Source organism: Mus caroli, chromosome 17 (genome assembly GCF_900094665.2).
Source record: "Mus caroli chromosome 17, CAROLI_EIJ_v1.1, whole genome shotgun sequence".
Taxonomy (NCBI): Eukaryota; Metazoa; Chordata; class Mammalia; order Rodentia; family Muridae; genus Mus; species Mus caroli.
Genome location: NC_034586.1, coordinates 39,146,929 through 39,170,235, shown reverse-complemented (window position 1 = coordinate 39,170,235; position 23,307 = coordinate 39,146,929). Strand labels below are relative to the sequence as shown.

At 38.6% G+C, this 23,307-nt stretch overlaps 1 protein-coding gene across 3 annotated transcripts in view; it reads right to left on the bottom strand.

Annotated features, from left to right (window-relative positions):
- The window catches only part of Ptchd4 (patched domain containing 4), a 190,080-nt gene that overhangs the window by 107,336 nt on the left and 59,437 nt on the right, over positions 1-23,307 (bottom strand). For all 3 annotated transcript variants that reach the window (XM_021149709.2, XM_029470843.1, XM_021149711.2), the window contains one exon: positions 19,982-20,462. In XM_021149709.2, the coding sequence (XP_021005368.1) occupies positions 19,982-20,462 (481 nt within the window). The remainder of the gene's footprint in view (positions 1-19,981; positions 20,463-23,307) is intronic.

The following is a 23,307-nucleotide window of genomic DNA, read 5'->3' as shown; positions in this document are numbered from 1 at the left end:
GCCGGAAGAGGCCTGTGGCCCTACTCAGGCCAGTTTTCTGCTTCCCTAACTAATGCAGTCTCAGGTCCCGCGCACAATTGGATTGGAGCAGAAGCTGTGTTCCACTCACCAGAAGTCTTAAGATCCTGTGGCCAAGACTATATTTCTAAAGATACTATACACTTCAGAAAGAGGACTTGAAGGGATCAAACTTGCATTGACCTGGAAGCCACTACCTTGAGGATTATCTCTCTCAGTATCAGAAGATGTGAAGAGTAAAGCTATCAATAATTCTATCCAGCTTAGTAGTGCCTATGAACCACGACAATGACAAGAGATTCTGGAAGGCACAATACTGACACTCATAGCTAGGGTTCAGTGACAGCCATCTACTTCGACATAAGCACAGCTCAGTAGGTAGGCATTCATAGCCAGCTCTGCTACATCACTAAATCATGTCTGGTAAAGCCATAGATGAGAAACTTCTTCTGCTACTTTCCCAAACCAATATAGCTTCTAAAGGCATTACAAATATCTTCCCTTCTCAGAGGTGAATGTAATTCTCAATTGTCATCAAAGAAGTTTCTTTTTGCAGCAGACAGGGACCATTACAGAAAGCCACACTGGTCAAAATGCTTCCCAATGGATCCACATACAACTCCACTCAAGAACCAGACAACATCACTGGAGGTGGGACATAAACACAGCAGGAAGCATAAGATTAGTTAGTCTGCTATGAGGTCATGTTTCTATATGTGACAGGGAAGGCGCACCTATGAATTCTCAACAATATCGTCTCTAAACAAGACCTGAAAAAAATGACACCATTAATTGACATACCAATGTGGATTGGGAAAATCACATCAGGCCATGATTATGGATGAAGAGCTATAGATAATTAAGGGCTACTAAGAGAGAGGGAATGAGTCTTCTCCAGGGACAAGCCCAATGATAGGTTATCCAATCCTGTGTGGTAAACCCTAAACAGATACACTCATGAGCAGCACTAAATGAAATCATCAGGCTGTATTTAAAGATGCCATTTATGTTTAATATAAATATATCCACATTCCTATAATATGATATAATATTATGGTATTTATGAGTAAGAGACCATGAATTTGAGGAGGAGTGAGGGGGAGGCAGGAAAGAAAGGAGGAAAAATGATGTGAATGCTTATGTATGAAATTTAAAACAAAACAAAACAAAACATTGGTTTGTGTAACCTGAGGGTGGCCACTACAATGTGTACTGTGATCTCTAAATTAAAAACAAAACTTTGGGGTCTAGTGATATGATAAAGATAGATATAGAGGCACTTTAAACTGATAACATAGTCCATTCACCATGAAGATTGAAACATTCATCAGGTAATAAACTGTTATGGATTTGGTTTATTGCTTACATTATATTAATTGAGTTCCCAAATTACATGGGAATTGGAATGTCTGCATGTAAGATGCCACAGATCCCTGCTTAGTTGGCTCTAATTGGTAAATAATGTTGCTGGCAGCCAATGGCTGGGCAGTCGGGACTTTAGATTTCCTGGAAAATGTAGCACAGGAAGGAGTTCTTAGAATCACCAAGCCAGGGAAACAGAAAGATCAAGCCTAAGGGCTGCAAGAGAGAAAGCATACAACCATGTAAGAATCAGGGAAAAGTGGATCCCAGGGGCCACACCCCTGATTGGGTCTGGAGTAGCCTATATAAAATATAGATTTTAGTATGTAATAATTCAGGAATATCAAAGGGAAGGCATTAACAATGTGGAAGTTTGGGAGTGGCCCAGCCATTGAGCTGCTTATGTTATATTAAAAATAAGGCCATGTGTGTGTCTTTCATTCTTCAATCCAAAACATTTGGGCTGGTAGTGAGGAGTGCACAGGCACCCTCTAGGGAATTTAGAGCAGATTAATAAGTTACCGCTTCGATGAACACCTAGACTTATTCTATAATTCACCTATTATAGAAGGTGCCAGAATATACAACAGAGACAATACTGTGCAGTTGTGTATATATAACAAGGTAGATAGGTAGTGAAGGTAGAAAAAAGCTGAAGGTGGCCATTGTAAAAGCCAGCACTCCAATGATTACAGGGAGCAGATTGTGCCTAAAATGATCCTCAAGGGGCTGCTATAGCACTCATAATATCCTACTTCTTCCACTGAGTGGGAGTCTCATATGCATAACATGTTAACATTAGTAAAGACTGGATGGATAAAGATTTTGTACATTTTCTACATGCATTCTTGGTTTATCATTAAATGGGAAAGCAGCATAAAGATAGTACATATGAAGGCTCATATTAGTTTTGTTTTGTATTTCTCTATATTTGTGTATTTATCTAAGCACCAACTGACATGGACAAAGGCTATATCCATTGACTACTCTTTCATATGGTACTTCTATATTGTCCAATACCAAAACTGTGCTATTTTTTTAATAAGATAAAAGTGAATTTAAAAAAAAAACTTACTGGGGCTGGAGGGGTATCTCAGTGGATAAGAGCACTGACTGCTCTTCCAGAGGTCCTGAGTGCAATTCCCAGCAACCACATGGTGGCTCACAACCACCTGTAATGGGATCTGATGCCTTCTGGTGTGTCTGAAGACAACCACAGTGCACTCATATAAATAAAATAAATCTCTAAAAAAAAAATCAAAACAAAAAACCCTACCATATCAACAAATTACATACTAACAGTATACAGTCTTAGCAGAATGTACTTACATATTTAGGAATACACATTTGTATGTAACAGCAATTAATGCAAAAAGAGGCCATGACTTTGAAAGAGAGCAAGGAGGGGTGTATTGAAATGTTTGGATGGAGAAAAGGGAAGGGATAAATGATGCAATTATAATCTCAAAAATAAGATAATTTAAGAAGAAAATTCAAAATTAAAGCCTTCTCTCTAGGAATGGAAAACAGTGTTATAGGCAATCCAAGAGTTGATGGAAGGGTTTGTGTCAACCTCAAGAATGGGGAATGAGTGGCTTTGTGTCAAGTGGGTCTCAGATACTCAACAGGAAAGAAATACTTGGAAAGTGGCAAGACGGAGAGGCCATTAAGATGAGGGTGGACAACACATTAAAGAGAAGCCTCCAGAGCTGAGGGCCAAGAGTGAGTGCCAGCACTATTTTTATCTGAGGAAACACAGGAATCATGGCACAAAACAAGGACAGGCAGCTTCTTTTATATAGAACTGGAAACTCTGACTTTAAAGGCGACATTTTTATATCCACCTACTTTTAGTTTAAACTAGGTATAAGGAAGAAAATAGCCACCATGATCTAAAAGTGACCCCTGGGACCCAGTGTTCTCCGAGGGATCATCCCCCATCATTACTTCTTAGAAGACAGTCACTATTAATGACTGCCTCAACTTTTACAAAGATTGGTGATTAAAAACACAAGCAGATTACATTTTTTTTAATTTTCATGCTCTTCCCTCAAAGAACACATTTATCACAATAGCAGAGACAGATTTAAAAATTTAAAAGAAATCTGCAGAGAGGCTGTGGCATTGAAATCTCAACTTATTAGGGAAAGCGTATCCCAGGAACTGTGAAAGTGGGTGAGGTGAATTGTGACTGCATTCTAGCCTCTGAAAGGAGATACAATGTGCCCCTAATTAAGGGGGTTGCGAACTTGAAATGGACAAGGGTATGTGCTCACATGCTGGACAATATCCACTGTCAGGATGCTGATGGTCAGGATGTGATGTGGTCTTGAGTGGCACCCATTGCCTTTGACATTTGGTTGACAACAGCTTATGTAAGTGTATGGGCTTCTCAGAAATACTTCAAATCGAATAGAATAAAGAATGAATAAATACAGCTCATTCATAGCAAACATGGCTCTCTCCCAGGCTTTGTCCTTCTCCCTGATTCCCTCTGTCATGCTAAAAACCATTACATTACATTCTTTTTGTTTTTGTATTGTTTGTTTGTTTGTTTTGGTTTTTTGGGTTTGTTTTTTGTTTTGTTTTTGTTTTTTTGAGACAGTGTTTTTCTGTGTAGCCCTGGCTGTCCTGAAACTCACTCTGTAGACCAGGCTGGCCTTGAACTCAGAAATCTGCCTGCCTCTGCCTCCCAAGTGCTGGGATTAAAGCTAGTCCCCAAGGTCTATTCATTTATTTGTTCATATTTCCCCACCTCAGGTTGACTACCAAGATCTGGCTATCAAAGTACTGAAGTTCAGCAATCAAGAGACCCCTTTGGCTCACCTAGTTAACATGCCCAATTAAAATTAAACGCCTCATCCTAACATGGGGTTTTCCCTTTTCCCTTTATAATCCGCTATTTTCCTATGGGTCACATCTGTCTCCTCTCTATCCAGAGGCAGTTCTTTGCCACCTTCCTCCACCCCAAGTATCCCTGCCCCCACTCTTGTCCTCTATTTTCTGTCTTTGTATCTTACTTCTCTATCCGCATTGTGTTGAGAACTTGGTCTCAGAGTATCCTGGGCTAGTACCTATCCTTTCAATACTGGGATCCTCTGTCATATCCAGGCAAATTTTGCAAGGCTTGGCAGGACATAGAAAATTCCTTAGATGGTCTGATTATACCATTGCATATTAAGGAACTATTTAGGTAGGTACGGTCAGAGCCAATGGAAAAACAGAAGTAACGAAGTATGTTGGCATCTTAATACAATCAAGAGGAAGAAGTTATTAAGAGTATTATGGAATAAATGCTCTGAACAGTGTGACCAAGGATCAGTGAGAGCTTGGGATAAGGTAGAGAGTCTGCCTTCCTCTGCAGAGTCAGTGTCAATAAAACAGGGCTGCATCAAGGCAGGCAGGAGCTGGACAGAGAACTCTTTGACTCTCTTTGCCTTCCTCTTGTGTGTGCTATCAACCAAACCAAATGAAAAGCCAGAGGCTGAAGGACAGAGGGTCTGTCATACAGTGCCTAGAAGTAAATCACTTCCAGAGCAAGGATCAGAAAAAATGAAAGACAGAAAGTATGGTGAGATATTTTAAACAGAACCAACACTATTGTTCTGGGAACTCCAGGATTAGGCCCAGGATACATAGTGGGTCAAATGGCGGAGCAGCCCTCCATTCAGGCAGTAAAGCATAACTTTAAAATACCTCCCACACAATGCTCAGCTCTCTTCTGGCTGGGGATACAAAAATAGTCTCTATCCCTTAATGTAGGCTTTGAAACTCAGCAGGAGAGTTAGAAATAGACATGTAAACAAGCATGCAGAGAAAGCAGAAAAGGAAACCAATAGCCATATCTGAGTTGGAGGTTTTTTTCTTTTTATATATAAAGCCATAAAGAAGGAGCCCTGAAAATTAGAATAAATAAAATGTACCAGGAATTTCTAGAAAAAAAAAAGAGAGAATATTATTAGACAGGTCATGGCCTGTGAATGGGGACATAAAGTTTTCATTTGAACAAAACGGTGAATGTAAAGGTGCTTGAAGTTAGAAGCTATGTGGAGGCAAACAGAACTCATTAGCCTCCTTGGATGAACCACTGTCCCTGAACCAGGCAGCTATTAGAACACAGCGGGGCTGAGCTGTGTAATTACAGCTCTTGCTAACAGTCTTGAAATAGGGTTGGAGGGAGTTAGCGAGATTTGCAACACGTGCTATGATTTCGGGTATTTGGTTATTCTTTTTTCAGGATAACATTCACAATCAGAGTGGCTAAAGCAATAAACTCACTGAAACACTACAACTCAGAGAAAAATGACACTGAGAGATTATGGGAAGAGGAAGAAATCCATTATAGGGGAGAGCCCCAGACCTTCTGACACAGGGAAGGGGTCATGCACTGAAGACTGAATGCATTTGATCAGTATAGGAAGAATAAGAAAGATTGTCCCCAGTCTCAACAGAAACTTTGTTTAGTTCATAGCAAGCTCTACTGATTCAGTTAGACACTGATGAGCAACACTAAGGGGAGGTGCCCAGAGACTGGCAGAATCTAGCAAGGCAGACAGCTCTCCAGCATGGAGAGATTTCCCAGGAGGAATAAGGACGAAACTGGGAAACAACAAAGAAGGGATTTTGACAGTATTTTTGAGACCCAGGATATTTATAAGATGTCCCCTTGCTGTTGTTTATGGTATGGCAAAGCCTTCTGAGTAATAACTAGTATTTTACACACTGTGAGCAAAACGAAACCTTCTTAGGAGTTATATGTAGCACAATGTTTAAAGGGATTACTGGAACACAAGTTCTGGCTAACATTTTTATCTCTTGTCAACTTGGTGAATGGTGTTATAACACTGACAATTTTGCCACTGTATCACTATCCTTATCTATAAGAAAGACACTGGGAAAGAGTAGAACTCAAGATTATGTCATAATGAAATCTCTTGGCACTCTCTCACTCCATCTTTCTTGGCAATCATGAGCCCTTACCTCCTGCAACCCCTTAAATGAAGCTAATTTGTGTATAGGAGAGAAGTTAGATCTGAAATAGATATCACACCTGTAGGAACACACAAAGAAGACAACAGAAAGTATGTCAACTAGAGCACAATCACTCCGGCTAGAAGTACATTTATTTTAAATGCCTACAGTGCATTATTTTATAAAAGAGGCAGCACACAATGGGAAAAAAATCATGTTCGTGTGTGTGTGTGTGTGTGTGTGTGTTTGTAGTTTTCTTCTTTCTTCTCTCCTTTCCTTCCACTTCCATTTCCTTTTTTATTTCCTCCTCTTTCTTTTTTCCCTCCCAGGTTTTTCTTCTTTTGTGATACCTATCACCCTGGTATGGTGATACTTTCCAAAGAAAAATAAATCTGTAATCACTTTCCCTTAAACAGAATGTTTGCAGAAATGAGACCATGTGGAGAACATTATCAGAAGCAAAAGGCAGGGACTAGGAGTCCTGATATCCCAGGTCTTTCCAGTACCCATGGAACCCTCAAAAGCTCTTGGAGAATAGCTGCAGAGAGAGAGAGAGAGAGAGAGAGAGAGAGAGAGAGAGAGAGAGAGAGAGAGAGAGAGAGAGGAATATTTGAGAGATATCGGTTCTAACCCACAACACAGTGCAGAAAAGGCTTGATGGCTTCACTTCGTTCTTGGATAGAAGTGCCAATTCTTACTTACATCTAAGCAAATGAAAGAACAGATACTTTTTCAGTGCCAAAAAAGCACCACATTAAAGAAAAGATACAGTCATTAAACAAAACTCTCATCTTTAGAATCTAGAATCACCTTGACACTTTGAAAACTTTTCTACTAAATTAAAATTTTTGATTGAGTTTCCAATTTCATCCTCAAATTTACATCCCTGCCTAAAGCAGCCCACACCTGTGAACTAGTATAAAAATAAAACATTCATTCAAGAAGTAATTATTCACAGCAGTAACCAACAGCTACCTAATTGGACTTAAGGACCATTCCTGCATGGTACTCTAACCTCAACTCCCTGTGGCTGGTGGAATCATGCACTCCAGAGGAGAAACCACCACTGCCAACTGCATCCTAATCACCTACCCTCATGGACACAGGTAAGTATAGCTCTCAGCCTTCATCAAAAAGAAGTGTGTATTTGCAGCAGACAAAGACCATCAAAGAAGTAGGTGCCTCGCCCTAACTGATGCACCTATAATACAAAACCACATGCAAGGCTCAGGGTCCTCATGGAGGAGGGAATGGTAGGTATGTAATTGGCAGAGGATCAGTACTTGAGTTTTGAGACTGTGTCATCTATATATGGCAGGGTGTTAAACCCATGAAATCTTAATAAAATTCTTACTCAAAAAGACCTGCATAAATTCGACTTGCCAACCTAGATGGGGGACATCTCACAAGGCCTTACCCCTGCCCTCCCCCCCCCCTTGAGTAGCTACAGGTAATTAATAGCTGCTGAGAGAAGGAGGATCAGTCATCTTTAGGAATGAGGCTGCTAATTGGTAATTTAATCCCAACTGGTCATCTGTAAACACTAGATGGACTCAACCCAGGAGGTTGTATTTACATATACATGTATGTGTTACAATAATAATTAAAGCAGATATCATGAAATTGAGAGAGAGAGAGAGAGAGAGAGAGAGAGAGAGAGAGAGAGAGAGAGAGAGAGAATGGAGGAATGAAAAAGATTGGAGGGGTAGAGTATTGGGTGGGGAATGGTATAAATAAATTAATTACTCATGTACAAAATTCTCAAGCATAATAAATTATACATGAAAAACAGAAGTTAATTGTAAGGACATCAATTATCACCCAAGCATTGTAACAACACTACAGTACACAAATGCAGAATGTCCTCTGAGCCCAGAGAGGAACCGAGGGGAGATGTAGAAGTTTAGAGGATGCATCCACCAATTTGGTCCAACTGTCTTTCATAATGAGTCCTGATTACACTCATCATCGCAGTCTCCAAATCAAACAAGGGTGGAGCCCTTCTGTGCTCCCTGGCTCCTGTTTTGCATTCTTATTTACTTTTATCCCACCAACTGAGTCATTCCTCTTGTTCCTCCAAAACCCCACCTTTTTGTTACTAAAAATAGCTTACTCTAATATTACTCTTTTCTTTCTGGTAAAAATACCTCCATCTCCTTCATTCATCTTTGCTACTCACTTATATGTCTAGTCTTGTTTCTGTTTTTTATTCTGTCATCTCAAAGGATGTCTTTGGATATTGATCTAATATGACACAGATTTTCATTTTATGCTGATTTATGATGCTAACTATGATATTGTTTAGAATTTTGACTTCCAATGGGATGAGTTCCTGGATGAAGGATGAATCACTCACCTGTGCTTATTCTTATTCCTAGTTAGACCAGGCCAGTCATGGCAAAAAGAAATAACATATTCTTTTTAGTAAATCTAAACTGAGGGATGTACTCAGATTTTTGCCTCTAAGGGTCAGCCAGGTTGACAGTCAAGATTTAAATTTTAGAGTTTAGATGAAAAATCCTCAGGAAAACCAAAAGAATCTAGGAATAAAGAATAGAATGAGGGATGAGGGATGGGGGATGAGGGGTGGGGGTGGGGGAGGGAGGAAGAGTGGAGGGCATGGAAGGGAATACAAGCAATGTACAATATGTACATGTATTAAAAGGGCCTTATGTGACACCATATCCTGTATACTAACTATATAATGAAATTTTTTTAAATGGAAAGGGCTGGAGAGATGGCTCAGTAATGGTAAAAAACACTTCTTGTATAAGCAGAAAGTTCTGGGTTTGAACATCCGGAACCCACTTAAAATAGCAGGTTGGTAGTCTACAGTCCTTTTGTTCCTAAGAAACAATGTGAGGAAGGGGAAATAGATCACCTGGAAGCTAGCAGGCCAGTGAGCTTGGTATGCAGAGTAAGCAACAACAACAACAAAACCCAAAGGACAAAGAACCTGTTTCAAACAAAGTGGAAGACAAAGATCACCCAGGAACACATTGATATAGATGTGCCACATTCACATAAAGAATGTTTATACACAGACACACACAGACACAGACATGCACATACAGAGACACATATACAGATAGAGACAGACAGGCTGAAAGACAGATAGACACACACATACACACAAACACACGAGAGAGAGAGGGAGAGAGAGGGAGAGAGAGAGAGAGAGAGAGAGAGAGAGANNNAGAGAGAGAGAGAGAGAGAGAGAGAGAGAGAGAGAGAGAGAGAGAGAGAGAGAGAAATATTAAAAAGTAAAGGTACCAAGTAACCAACAAATCTGATATACATATATTTAACACGTGTACAAGTCAAAATGTTTCAGAAAATCCCATGGAATCAGTGCCCAAAGGCACCTCTGTTCTTAGGAAGTAAGCCTTTAGGCCTCCCAAGTAAACATATAGTGTACTTCTACTTTTCTATGTCAAATTTTTCTTATATTAGATGAGAGGAGATGGAAACTCTGGCTTAAGACTTAATTTTATATATATAATAAAACTTAGCTTTTAGAGTGAATTTTACCTACTAAGGGCTTTATTTTTTTCATTGGAAAATCAATGACGTAAGCTTTACTGTATTCTCAGTTTGCTGTTTCCAGAGTGTGAATGACAGCGAGCACTCTGAAGCAGCTCTTGCACGTTCTACTTGGCAATTACAGCTGCCCCATGTCAGAAATACTTTTCTTGGAACATTCTGATTTGACATCCGAGTCAACTATAATTAATGAGGATGGCCGGGGGTGTGTTTGATGGACGTGCATTTGAGGACTACTCTGATGTCCAAAAAGGGAGACTTGAAGCTCTCTGGCACATCCGTCATTCTACAATTTGAATGAAATGCTGCTCTACTCATTTCTGTATCTCTTACTCTCCAATCTTGATTTGCTGTCTAATCCAAGAACTAAAAATAGAAGCACCACAAATTGGGCAGTGAGAGGAATATTTGCACTTATTTCCATTTAAAGAGTCTAACCTAACATATCAACTGGCCTCAAATGAACTTCTTCAGAACTGGTCTACATGGTTCTTAGTCTGAGTACAACTGGGTTACTTAGCAGTATGTTTCATTCTTAAATTCCATTCAGTGCATGACCAACTAATTTAATAAAAAACATATGCAAAATTGAGGATGAATCCAGAGCAGAGGCTCTCAACCTGTGGGTCATGATCCCTTTGGGAGTCAAATGATCCTTTCACAGGGCTCATACAGCAGATACATTGCATATCAGATATTCACATTATGATTCATAACAGTTATAAAGTACTGACTAAGTAATTTTATAGTTAGAGATCACCACAAAATGAGGAACTGTATTAGAGGGTCATAGGCTTAGAAAAATTGAGAACCACTGCTATAGAGTTTATAAAACCTTAAGGAATCAGGAGTCAGCCTGTAAGTGTAATTAAGTTTGGATAGTATTATACATTAAGAGTACATGCTATTCAATGCTACCTACAATATTTGATGTAACTTCCAATGATTTGTTATGCTAAGATCTTCTCTTTCTTCCTTCAAAGAGTCTAACAAAATAAGTAAGTGAATGTGATTGGTAGTTTTAACTGTCAACCTGATACAACCTAGAATCAGCTGGGAAGAGAGTCTCAATGAGGGATTATCTACATTGGGTTGGAATGAAGGCATGGCTGTCAAAAATTGCTCATTAATGTGGAAAGACCCAGTTCACTGTGGGTGGCACCAATCCCTAGGTGGTAGGGTGTATCAGAAATTGAGCTGAACATAAGCAAGCAAATGAGCATGTTTGCATTCATCTTTTTCTATTATTCAATGTGGATATGATAGGACTAGCAGTCTCACATTTCTACTGCTGTGACTTTCTCTCAGTAATGGAATATAACCTGGAATTGTGAACTAAAATAACTAAAAATAAACCCTTTCTCCTGTAAGTTGGCTTTTGTCAATGTATTTCATAATAGCAAATAAAAAGGAAATTATGATAGTATATTTATTCATTAAAATGGACTCATGGGGCCTTGGCAAAGCTAGAAAAGAAGAGAGAACAATGTAAGAAAATTAAAATTAAATAATAGCATGTAGGACATATTCAGGTATCTAATTCAAGAAACAAATAAAACTTTCCAAATGTTATTCTGAGAGAGCTAAGAATTAGACAAAACTGATAAGTTAATGCCAGTCCAGCATGGATGCATAAGGGGAGGTGTGACACAGTTCCTGCCTCTGGAACATCACCAGGGCATTGATACCCACGTGTGCTGATGATTGCTGTTGCCTTTTAGGTGAGCTATGTGTTTTACATTCAATCTCTCTGGGGAATATACTTCCCCATTACTGAGACCTATTCTGTTCATAATAAATGGACAGATGCAGTTCTCAGGAATCAGGAATGATGATGGTCATGAGGCTGTGGAGGATGAGGAACAGGCCTTCTGTTTGGCCTTTAGAGCCATGGGAAAGGTTGTAGACAACATAATCACAGAGACCATAAAAAGCCTACAATGGTCCTTTGTAGAAACAGTTCATTGCCAGACTTGGAATTTTGAGGCAATACATATACTCTCCAGTCCAATGACTGCTGCATTAATTATCCAGGGTAAACTTGGAGACATCAGGGATAGAAAGTTGAAGTGGACTCAAGGAGAAAAAGGCATAGATGGGAAAAGAAGAAGGGAACTATGGAAAACAAGCAAATGATAGATGGGCTTGTCTATAGGAGGAAGGCTTGTGTATGACCTAGAAACAAATAGTATTAGAAGGAGAGTACATGAGGCCATGGGATGGCTAGCGTGAGTAAACAAAGACTAGAGAATTAAAAGATGATGTGTAACCACACAGAAAGTTAGTACTTTGTTCTTTTAGCCTCTTGAAGGATTGGAGATGACAGTGCCTAGAGAGATATTAGAGAGAGCCAGCTGCTTTACTTACATACATTTTAAAACTTTGTAAGAAATTATTTTAACCTTAGTAGTCTGTCACCTTTCTCTTCTTACATGAAGGTAGTTACTAAAGACTGCCGTTTACTGTACTAGTGATCTGCAAAAGCTGTGCTGAGCTACCCATGAAGAACAGGCTGTGTAAAACTATAAGAAGTGCTTTTGTTTGTGTTTGGTTTCTGTTTTAAGGAAGTTCAAGTTGGGACTAATGATCTGGGATTCATAAAATTTATTTAAATTTAAGAATTTCTTAAAAACTTAACAATATTCAAAGCCCTGATGATGTAACTTTAGTAAATAAAAGACTGGGTTTTGGCTCTCTTGTTGGGAGAAGGAAAAAGAATGAAGAGAAGGATTAAGTAAAAAGAACAAAAAAGAATAATAATGAGAATCCTCCAGTACCCACTACTGATTTCGAGTCATTACTGAATCAGCACAACTTCCATTCCGCCCTTTCTTAGAACCTTCCTCATGCTGAGGCTGGCCCATGACAGATTATAAATCCAATTGTGGATAATTTAGACAATGGTAATGATATCAAGTAGTCACAGTTCCCCAGAGAGAAATTTCTAAGTCAGATGCCATGTAGCATGTGACACAAATATGACAAAGGTAAAACAGTCCTCTCTTAAGTCTACTCCCAACAGGACCAGGTGCTACTTGCACCTCTGATGAGTTATTTCATCTGTCTCCTTCATCAATATTACTTCCCCAAGTATCACACTGTCTTTTAAGACAATATCGACAGTAGTCCATGTTATGAAATTCATTTTACATCATGATCTTTTGTATATGTATATGTGAAACTGAAGAAAAATGTCACAGAAGCACCATATGTAGCAGTTTTCTACATTTCCCATCTATTTCTAATCTCTTTTCTTCTTAGTGAAATATAAATGATATCCATGACATATTACATTGGTTTAATTATTCTCTAATACATCACAACCTATTTGAAAACACTGACAGGCCATTTGATCATTAATTCTATGTATGTTTATCACATCTATTTTATATCAGATGCTGTTTGTCATCCCAGGAAGTAATGGAATGGAACAAAGTAAATGCATATTTCGCAGGAATTTGTTTTCTAGTGAGGAAAGTAGATAAACAATAAGTTAAACAGTGTATGTTTAGACACTGATGAATTTCATGAACACTGAGGCAGGAGGAGATAGGAAATGCTCATGATCTTGCATAGAGTGACCAGGAACACCCCAACTACAAAGGTTATGTATGGAAAATGTCTTATAGGATATAGAAATCAGGAAGTCAAAGAAAGGAGGGAGAGGGAAGAGGGGAAGAAAGGAGGGATGATGAAATGGAGAAGAGGAAGAAGTTGGAAAATAAGGGAAAAAAGGGGAAAGATGAGGAAAGGGAGATGAGAAAAGATGAGGAGATGGTGGGAAAGAGGATGGACAGGAGGAAGAAGTGGGGGGAAAGGAAGAAGGAGGAGAATGAGGAAGAGCAAGAAGGAAAAGAGACAAAAGAGGGAGAGATTTGTGGAGCTTGAAGATCTTTTTATTTGATTAGATGAGAAGCTGTTATGGGGCCATTACTACTATTGCCATACATCTTTCCTAATTGAATACTGAATATGGTGCAAGAGACTCAGTTCTCTTCTTGGGAGACATACATATTCCTATACCATTCTGTATATTTTTTGCTGTGACCATTTTTTCTCATTACCCACACTCTCCAAAGAGTGCTCTTGAAGACATAATTCCATCACCAAGATCCCCCTTTTCCAGATATCTTTAGAGTCTTATTTTAATGAAAACTGGCTGTTCTGTGTGTATGTACACTGCACCTAAGAACTGTTTTCTGAAGAAAGTTCTATTCTTTTCCCTCTGTTTCTGTGCTACTGGGATTGAGGTTCTTACAAGTATCTTTCTTCATTCTCATGGGTGGTCACAGACGTTTTGCTTTGTCCTTTCTGAAAACAACATACTTCTGAAGTTCATATTACATATTGTACAAATCACCTGTTTGGAGTTATTTAAGATCCCAGGGACTGTTTCTACTTTTTGTTAACGGTTTTTTAATAAATCAGCTAATAATTTCAGAATGATATATTCTAAAAAAATTTTGCATCAAGCATCTCTAGATTCTACTTTATGTTTATTTCTTCACATTTTCCCAAATACAGTCAGAATAGTAACTCCTGTTCCACACACCCTCCCGAAATGTTATTCTACCAAGGATCTCCTCAACACATGGAGTCCTACTGTGCCATTCTTGAACCCTGCCTGGACCTAGTAATTAGATGCAGACAAGAGAATATCAGTTTTGATGTGATGCAAATTTGGTATGCAGACTACACTTGGGCCATCCGAGTAGCTTTCTTGAAATACATGTTCTAGAAGTCCATTGATCTCATGTAAGAAGTCAAACTATTCAAAGAATATCATACTGGTAAGAACATATTTAGATACTCAGTTCAACAGTCCAAGACAAAAATCATCCTTCAGAGATCTAAGATTTGGTATCAGTCATGTGAACAAGTTCATTACTGCTTTTGCCAAGCTCTGTTAAATGTGTGCACATGCTCAAAGATAGCAAGCTATGAGTGTGGCCCAACAAACATTGTAAACGTTAGCCTTTCATTATTATTATTTTTTTTGTAATACAACTGTGTTTTTCTCAAGTATGAACTTTGCAGATGAAAATATAATGCCACAGTATCACAAGGTTTTAAGCTTTCCTTTTTTTTTTCTGATCAAATTCAACTCCTGCTATTTATGTTGCTGGGACTTACAAGTTCAACATACTCACTCACTGATTAGTTTTCTAAGACAACGAACACTAATGTGAAAGGGTTCCTAGCACTCTCTAGTAACTCCCAAAACTTAAAATTCAGCCTCAACACTTCTAAGTGACTATTTCATATTTATTTTCAAAAACAATCAATACCCCCTTCCAATGGTTATCCTCAGCTGCTGATTTCCCTAATAATTTACTGACAAAGTTGAAGCCACAGAAAAAACACATGCAAGCTGCCACTCATTCCTCAGCCAACCATCTGTATCTGTCCCTGTATCCTTCCTTTCTTTTCCTGTGGACTGGCTGTGGTCTTATATAAAGCTAGTGATACTGTTGTGCTCTAGCTGCAGAACCTTCTCTGGTCAACTTCATTCTTTTGATATTTTCTGTTTTTCTTTATTTTCAATATGAAGTTTTCTGTCTTTTGACTGTGTCCTGACATACATAAATATCCTTACTTTCCAATTAAAACAAACAATACCAATATAGTCAGCACTATTCTTACTCATTGTATTTACCTTTTTTTCTTTTCACCCCCATTGATCATCTTTAAATGACCCTCTCACCCACAAAATTCCTCAAAGCAGTTCTTGTCAAAGTCATCCAGGCCTTGCCTTGAGATTGATGAATCAAAGGTTACTTCTCAGTTCTCACTGGACATCAGGCATCTGAATCTCGTATATGATTGGTATCCTGCTCCTTCATGAACATCTTTATTCTACTCCAGGACACTACTCTTCTTGGTTTGCAGGCCTTTTTCATTGTCTAATCATTTTTATCATTCCTTTTCTAGATCATCCCATCTTCCCTGTTGGAAAGTGTGGGAGTGCCCCAGGCTTGAGCCAAGGACATTTATTTTCATCTATGATCATCTTTCTACTCGAACTAAGCAGATTCTCATACTATTTAATCTTACTAATGCAATAACAACAATGACAACCCCAAAAGCTCCAACCACTGAACTTGGTTTCCACACAATTTTACACACCTAGTCCTATCCACATTTCCAAAGTTGGATGCCTAATGGATGGCATTGATTTACCAGATACAAACCGAAACTTCTGACTGCTTTCACCTCAACATGTGACTCATCCCAAGACCATCTAAGCACAGTTAATGGCAGCTTAAATCTATTCATTATTCACTCTGCAAACCTTAGAGGTACCCCTTTTCTCCTATAAAGCATACCCAGTTCTTCAGCGAATCCTGTCACATTTACTTGTAGGTATATATTCTGAGTCGAACCCAATTTTTTCCACTGCCACTGTTCTGATGCTATGTTAGGCTATCCATATATTGCAAGACTGGCTTTGTGATAACCTTTTCGCCTCATTGTTGCTATACTCCAGACTGACTTATGGAACTATCAGAACAACCCCTTTTGACTTACTCAGAATGCTTCACATAGAATTAGATCTCCCCTCATTAAAATTTGAAGTCCTAGCTGTTCAGTGCCCCATAGAATCTCTCTGTACTCTTTCTGGCCCTTCTTCTTAGTCTGCTGCCCATTCTACTCCAGCCATCTCTTCTTTCTTCTTCTCCTCAGTTCCTCTTCTCATTCCCAGAAGCACTTTTCTCAATTTCTATAGTGCTTTTTTTAAACCTCTCCTAGCTTTCTACTTGAACTTTAGCTTTGAGTAACATTTCCTCCCCCCCCCCCCACACACACACACTGGTCACCAATGCTCTTTACCCAGAGTGCCATCCCACTTTTGTATTTTGCTGTATTTCTCAACAGCATGGCAAAGTTTACATTTCTTCGTTTTCTTACCCCATCTCTCCCTTCTTTTGAACCTATGTATAAAATTCACTGGGATAAGGAGTGGATTTACTTTATTTTAATTCAAAGCCATTGAGACTATAATTCTAAATACCTTGAGTAGTATAATAATCAGTGAATATCAACTGATAAGGCAACTTGAATCATTTCAGGCAGTTAAAAAATGCATTAAAATTCTGGAGTTGTTGAGTGCTGAGAGACTATGTACCTATAGTCACCTCTAAAGCCAAATATGGAACATGTAACTTATCAAATAAAGCTTTGCTCAAGGAAGCCTCAGGAAAAGTAAAAAACAAACAAACAAACAAAAACAGGAACTGCCTTTAAAAAGGAAGCGTAGTTAGATACATTTCATGTGCCTTTGAAATGACACTTGGGCCATCAAATGGATCAAAAATACATAAAGAATACAGAAGAAAGACACAAGATTAAAGGTATCTCCAATATGTGCCTCATTGGTTTATAGTACAGACACCGCAATTGACATATACAGCTTTGGGAATCAACTTTGATAAGGGTGAAGGGTTTTAAATCTTGGCACACAAAATCTTTCCAGGAAGTAGAAAAAATTGTCTATACTCAATTTTTTTCTATATAAAATAAATGAATTATAAATCTATGTAAAATAGATAAAAGGCAGGGTGGTTTTTTTTTTTTTTTGACTTGTTTGCTTGCTTTCTCTTTTGTTAACTTGACACAAATTTGTGTCATTGGGAAGATGGGACTCAATTAAGAACATTCTTCCATCAGATTGGTGTGTAGGCAAGTCTGTGGGAGGTATTTTAAAATAATGATTGATGTAGGCGTGCCCAGTCTGTAGATGGGGATACCCTTAGGAATGTGGTTCTGGGAGGTATAAGCTAGGTAGCTGAAGGTTAGTCTAGAGAGCAAGTTAGTAAGCAGAACTTCTCCATGATCTCTGTTTCAGTTCATGCCTCCTGGTTCTTGCTTTGACATCTTTCATGATGGATTATGTTGTGAAAGTGTAAACCAAATAAATTCTTTCCTCCCCAAGTTGCTTTTGTTCATGCTTTATCATAGCCACAGAAAATAGACTAGGACAGAAATAGAGGTTTACAAGAAGTGTTGGTTGGGCTTCCTCCCATACTATTCATTTTGAAGTCTGTACATTCATGAACAGTAATTCACCAAAGGGTTTGCATCAACCCATGCTGTTCATGCCACAGGCAAATAAGTATTTGACAAACAGTATTTATTTATATTTAACATCACATTCTCCTTCAATACCTTCACAACCATGTGTTTTCAATGACTCACCTGTTTGTTTGATGCTCTGTATGCAAGGGTATGTGGTTTTTCTAACCATTAGTCAGTCAGCCTCTCTCTGTCTCTGTTTCTCTGTCTGTCTCTCTGTCTAACACTCTGTCTCTGTCTGGTTAGAAGTTAATATAAACCTTGCAATTTTAAAAGGGATGACAAAACCCTATATTCAATGAAAGAAAAAATGAATAATGCTGTAGCATCTTCAAATTTAATATAAATAGCCCTAATTCTTCATTTTATTATGAAGAACCGGAACAAATAGGTAATTCAGCGTACTCAGTATAACATACATCATGGGCAGAAAACAGGATGAAAATGAAATCTTGATCTTGATGAAACAGAGTTTTTAAACACATCCTTGTGGGTTTTTCACTGCTTTACTCTCAGAGATCAGTGGGCACAATCCTCTCAGAGCTGTAGCAGTACCATGAATACCCCTGACCTGTCTTCTGACAGTCCCTGTCCACAGTGTCCAGAGTGGATTTGTGCTTGCAAAGGTTAGCAGATAGATAAAATGTATAAATGATTCAGTCTCAGAATCATCTTTATCACCAATGGTGAAATATTTTACATGTTTTTTTGGAAAGGTTATTTTTATTAGCTAATGAATATACATATGTGATGCTATGCAGAAATTTTAAGACTCAATTGCTCAACTAAAGGTTGTTTCTTTATCATTGTGAAATTCACTGAGCTGTCGCAATGTTACCTACAAAAACTTGTACATATTTGTTGAACATTTACTTTCAACTATTATTTTTAATTATATTATGTTAAAACAATCATTTGAAGACCTTCTATTGGTATTTTATGCAAGAGTTATAGGTTTAGATAGACGAGCTAGCTCATTCAACTATAATGAAGTTGGATTCTCAATACAGACATGCTTGTGAAGGTTAAAAAAATAGGTGCTTGAGCCACACAGAAAGCTTTCTGAATACATGCTTGTGTATTTAGCATTTGCATAGTGAAACTTATTTACAACTAATTTTAAGCTAGTCGATTAAAAGTTGTTTTTTATAGCTTAGGAATGCTTTTCTCATGTCAGTTCAGCACCTGGAGGTTTAGTTTATAACAGAACCTTGTGAATACCACAAATATTGCCATCATCTCCTCTTTATCAATATGACATATCCACTCTGTCACTGAGTCCTAACTCATGTTTGTTCACAGTAAATATCCATACATATACACCACATACATACATTGCATACATACATCATTTTTAGTAGTTAGGACATCATTCCTGTCTGGCTGGGAGAAAAATGACAATCTTAAGGATGATCTTTCCATCAAAGATAAACATAGAAACTAGATAATATATCTAAGTGGCATTAGCTAGTTTTTAATTTTTTTAAATTTATTTTTACACAGGTAAAATCATAGAGTAGGTTCTGTGCAAATCTATTAATTGAATCTGAGTTTACTTTAGAAGATATTTGAGATTACAACATGTCAGTTGTGCTTAGACTATTCATTCATCATACTCTCATCATACTCACTAACTATCCTGTTATTGTCCCTGAGGATGGCTATGATTGGAGGGCACAAAATTATGTTTACAATAGGCAACAACACTCCTTGGATTTCTATCAGATACTTCTAATTCATCGCAATGAAGAAACTGGGTAACGAATTCCCATATTGTGTAATCTAAAGGCTTTTGACTTCCTTAGCTTCAAAGGAAGGATGGTTTGATTATTCTACAATGTCCTTTGAAGGCCTCAAAAAGGCAAAACAAACACAAAACCCCAAGGAAAATAACACATAATCACACAGTGATGCAACAAAGCAAAACTAAAACATATCCACCCGAGAAGCCAAGAAATGCACTCCCTTGCCCCCAACCAGCAAGAATTCAATTACCACAAGGATGGATAGTTACCCATGGCGAAGAAAGGGATTCCCAGCAGGGTTGAGTTGTACTTCCCATCAGTGATGAAGAATATCCCGGCTGCAGTGGCGATGGAAATGCACACCGTGAGCACCCCCAGGAGGCCCAGGAAGGGCTTACTGCGCAAGCAGTCTTTCATGGAGCTGGACAGGGTGGCCGTGGTCAGGATCAGCACTAGGCTCACCAGGACCTTGCTTCTGGTCAGGATGCTGGTCTTATGAAAGTCTCTCCAGAGGCTAAAAGATGCCAGAGAGTACAGTTGGAGGTCTTGATGCTCCTCCTGGAGCTTCCTCATAAGCTTACAGAACTCATTCTCCCACTTCTCCCCTATGAGGTCTTGTGTGGCAGAACCATAGGTCTGGAGGTAGTAGGTGATTTGAATGGCTCTGGCTGACTTGACCCGCTGGTCTTTGCTGTTTGGCACTTCCACTACCCCGCCCAGCTGGTGTCCAATAAAACTGTTCCTCCCATCCTTGAAAACAGAAAGAGGGGAGACTTCAGTTACCAGAAGGATGCACATTCCAAGGGACAGTTTCTTATTCTAAGTGAAGAAGCACAAGGAAGGTTGGTGATTGTGGAACTGATGTGGGTGGAGAGGAAAGTCAGGCTTTTAGTCTCAACCTGTTGGAGCTACATGGGAGACCCTGCATGACGAACAGGAATAAAGACGATGGAGAGAGTATTGCAAAGGTACATCGGAGTTGCTACATGTATAGGAAAAGGACTCATAAATTTGGATTCCTAAATGTTGTCATTCTTAATATTTTATTCTATAGCAATGTAGTCAAATTCCTTAATGGCAGATCAAGTTTATGATTGATGTTTAGCTGTAAGTAGAGTGTGACAAGGCTCACCATAGGCCATGTTAAAGACACAGAATAAAAATTTCTTCAATAAGACACTGCACTCTCCCTCCCTATGGATCTTGGCCCCAGCCCTGTCCTTGTGAGACACCAAGATGTTCTGCTGGTCCCCACCCCTCCTGTGGCATGAGTCAGAAAGGCACCATGTATTCTTTCCCCCTTTTCTGCCTATTTCTTTGAGGTTCTGGTCAGAATACTTTGGAATTCATGACTTTCTCTAAAGCCCCTTTCCCTGTCATGTGCCTGGGTATCCACCATGTGCCTGGCCTATGTGCTGGCTTCAATGGCATGCCTTTTTGCCTTCCTTCTCTTCTCCAGTCTCCTTCTCTAGCAGTTTTTGAGCTTTATAGTTTGCCTGCCTCAGATGTTTTCCTTTTAAATTCTCAGAAAACAGTCTTAAGGCTTCAAAAATTAAAATAATCATCCTACACATAAGTATGCTAAGCATTCCAGAATAAAGATACGCACCAGCAGATAAGAGGACCCTCACTTCCTTATACTACTGAGGTTAAATGAGCAGTTCCAAATAGGATAAATGCCTTTGTAACAGCTAGTGTGGTATGCAAACACTTCCTGCCTGTAGTACAGGTACTTGCTGGGCCTGTACAATCTTCCCCCGAACTCACACCTGACTCTGTCTCAGACTTATCTTTTCCTGGAAATAAATTACCAAATGAGACTGTAAGATTTTCATGGAGTGTCACCAAATTACCATTTAAAAGTAATGGTAATTTGAAGTCAGCTTCAAAGTTGGACTTGAGGGACTGTGCATAAGATCATCATTCTAGGAAATGGGCAAGCAGTGGTCATTTCTCCTTCAAGCTCATATGAATGGACACAGAATTACCCATTCTTCTCACCCAGTGAGGGTGCTCCCTGATGGCTATTGCATAATTTTAATCTATTTGGAAATGTCTTTTTTGTCACAGCAGTCTCCATACTTCAGTGATAATGGTTGATAGAATGTTGTGCCCAAAAGTAGGCTCCAGAATGACTTGTAGGATTGAAAATATGCAGTTGGTAGCGGGTAAGATTCAAGCATGAAAGTTAGTTCATGCTGTAAGTACTTCGTATGTGAATGGAGTCAGAAGATAGGATCTCACAAGGGTGTAAAAGAGTTGACTCTTAGAGAACATTTCTCTACAAAGAGCAGAAGTAGCATACTGAAGAGTATGCTGACTAAAAGATTACAGAGAACTGCTGGACCTCTAGCTTGCACATGAGATAGACACCTAGATGTGAAATGCTTACTTGCGTTTTGCTTTTAACATGCATAAAAGTAATCCTACCATGTATTGCAAACATGAAAAGATTAGATGTTCGGAGAATACAAATGCAACTTGAAGAATGATCAAACATTGAAAAGGAACAATACCACGGTCACTCTGTGTACTGTCCCTACATGATAACTATTTTAATAGCTATAATATGTTAAGAAATTAGAACAAATCCAAATGAGCAACTTACTTCTTAACAACAATTGAATTTGAGGGTCTCCCTTGGTTCATCAACAGCTTCCATGGGATATTTATAACTATGCTATTTCTTTCTTTTCTTTTATAAAATCAAACTGGGACTGAGAGGGCTCAGTGGTTAAGAGCACTGGCTGTTCTTCCAGAGGATCCTGGTTCAATTCCCAGAACCCAGAAGGCAGCTTATGACCATCTGTAACCCAAGTTCCAGGGGATCTGATTTCTATTCTAGTCTCTATGGGCACCAAACACTTGCTCGGTGCACAAAACATACACAAAGAGAAAACACCCATAAATAAAATAATCAGTAAATAATATCAAGCTACAAGTTTAGTCCTTGTTTAAACATGTTGGATCTTGCAAAGAGGGTTGGTAAGGTTTGAAAAAGGAGATTTGTGTATTATACCCCAGAACTGAGTGGTGTGGGTTTAGTTTGTATTTGGCCACTATACAAAAAGTGCTCATTTATTTGGTGTATTTTTATATAAAATTTGACATAATGTTTTTGCTATTTTTTTTAAAATTCTGTCTGATCATCTGAGAGAGCTCTTATCTCTAAAGTGGTTTCATTTTAAGAATGTGCTGCTATGTGTGCCTTAGCTCATTTCTGTCATTAAAGAAAGCTCAGGGAAATTTTAGCAGCAGCAAGAAAGATACGTGTCTCTCAGGTCTCACGTGAAGATTATAGTGGACAAGGAAGATGCTCATTGTATGACTGGACAAAAGTCAAAAATTTAAAGATGTGTAGATTTTTAAACAGCCCAGCTTTTCTGAGTTTGACCAGCTGCTAACCTACCTTTTGAAGTTGTCTAATTTCCATTTTTAAAAAATTACCTTATAAGAGGTACACCTTCATTGTATCTTTTCCTCTCCATTGTATTCAAGTAAATGAGAATGAATTTCTGGTCCATGTTTATATCTATGTACATGCACAATATAAATGAGGTGTTTTCACATCTTGGATCAAAATTCCATTTGATGG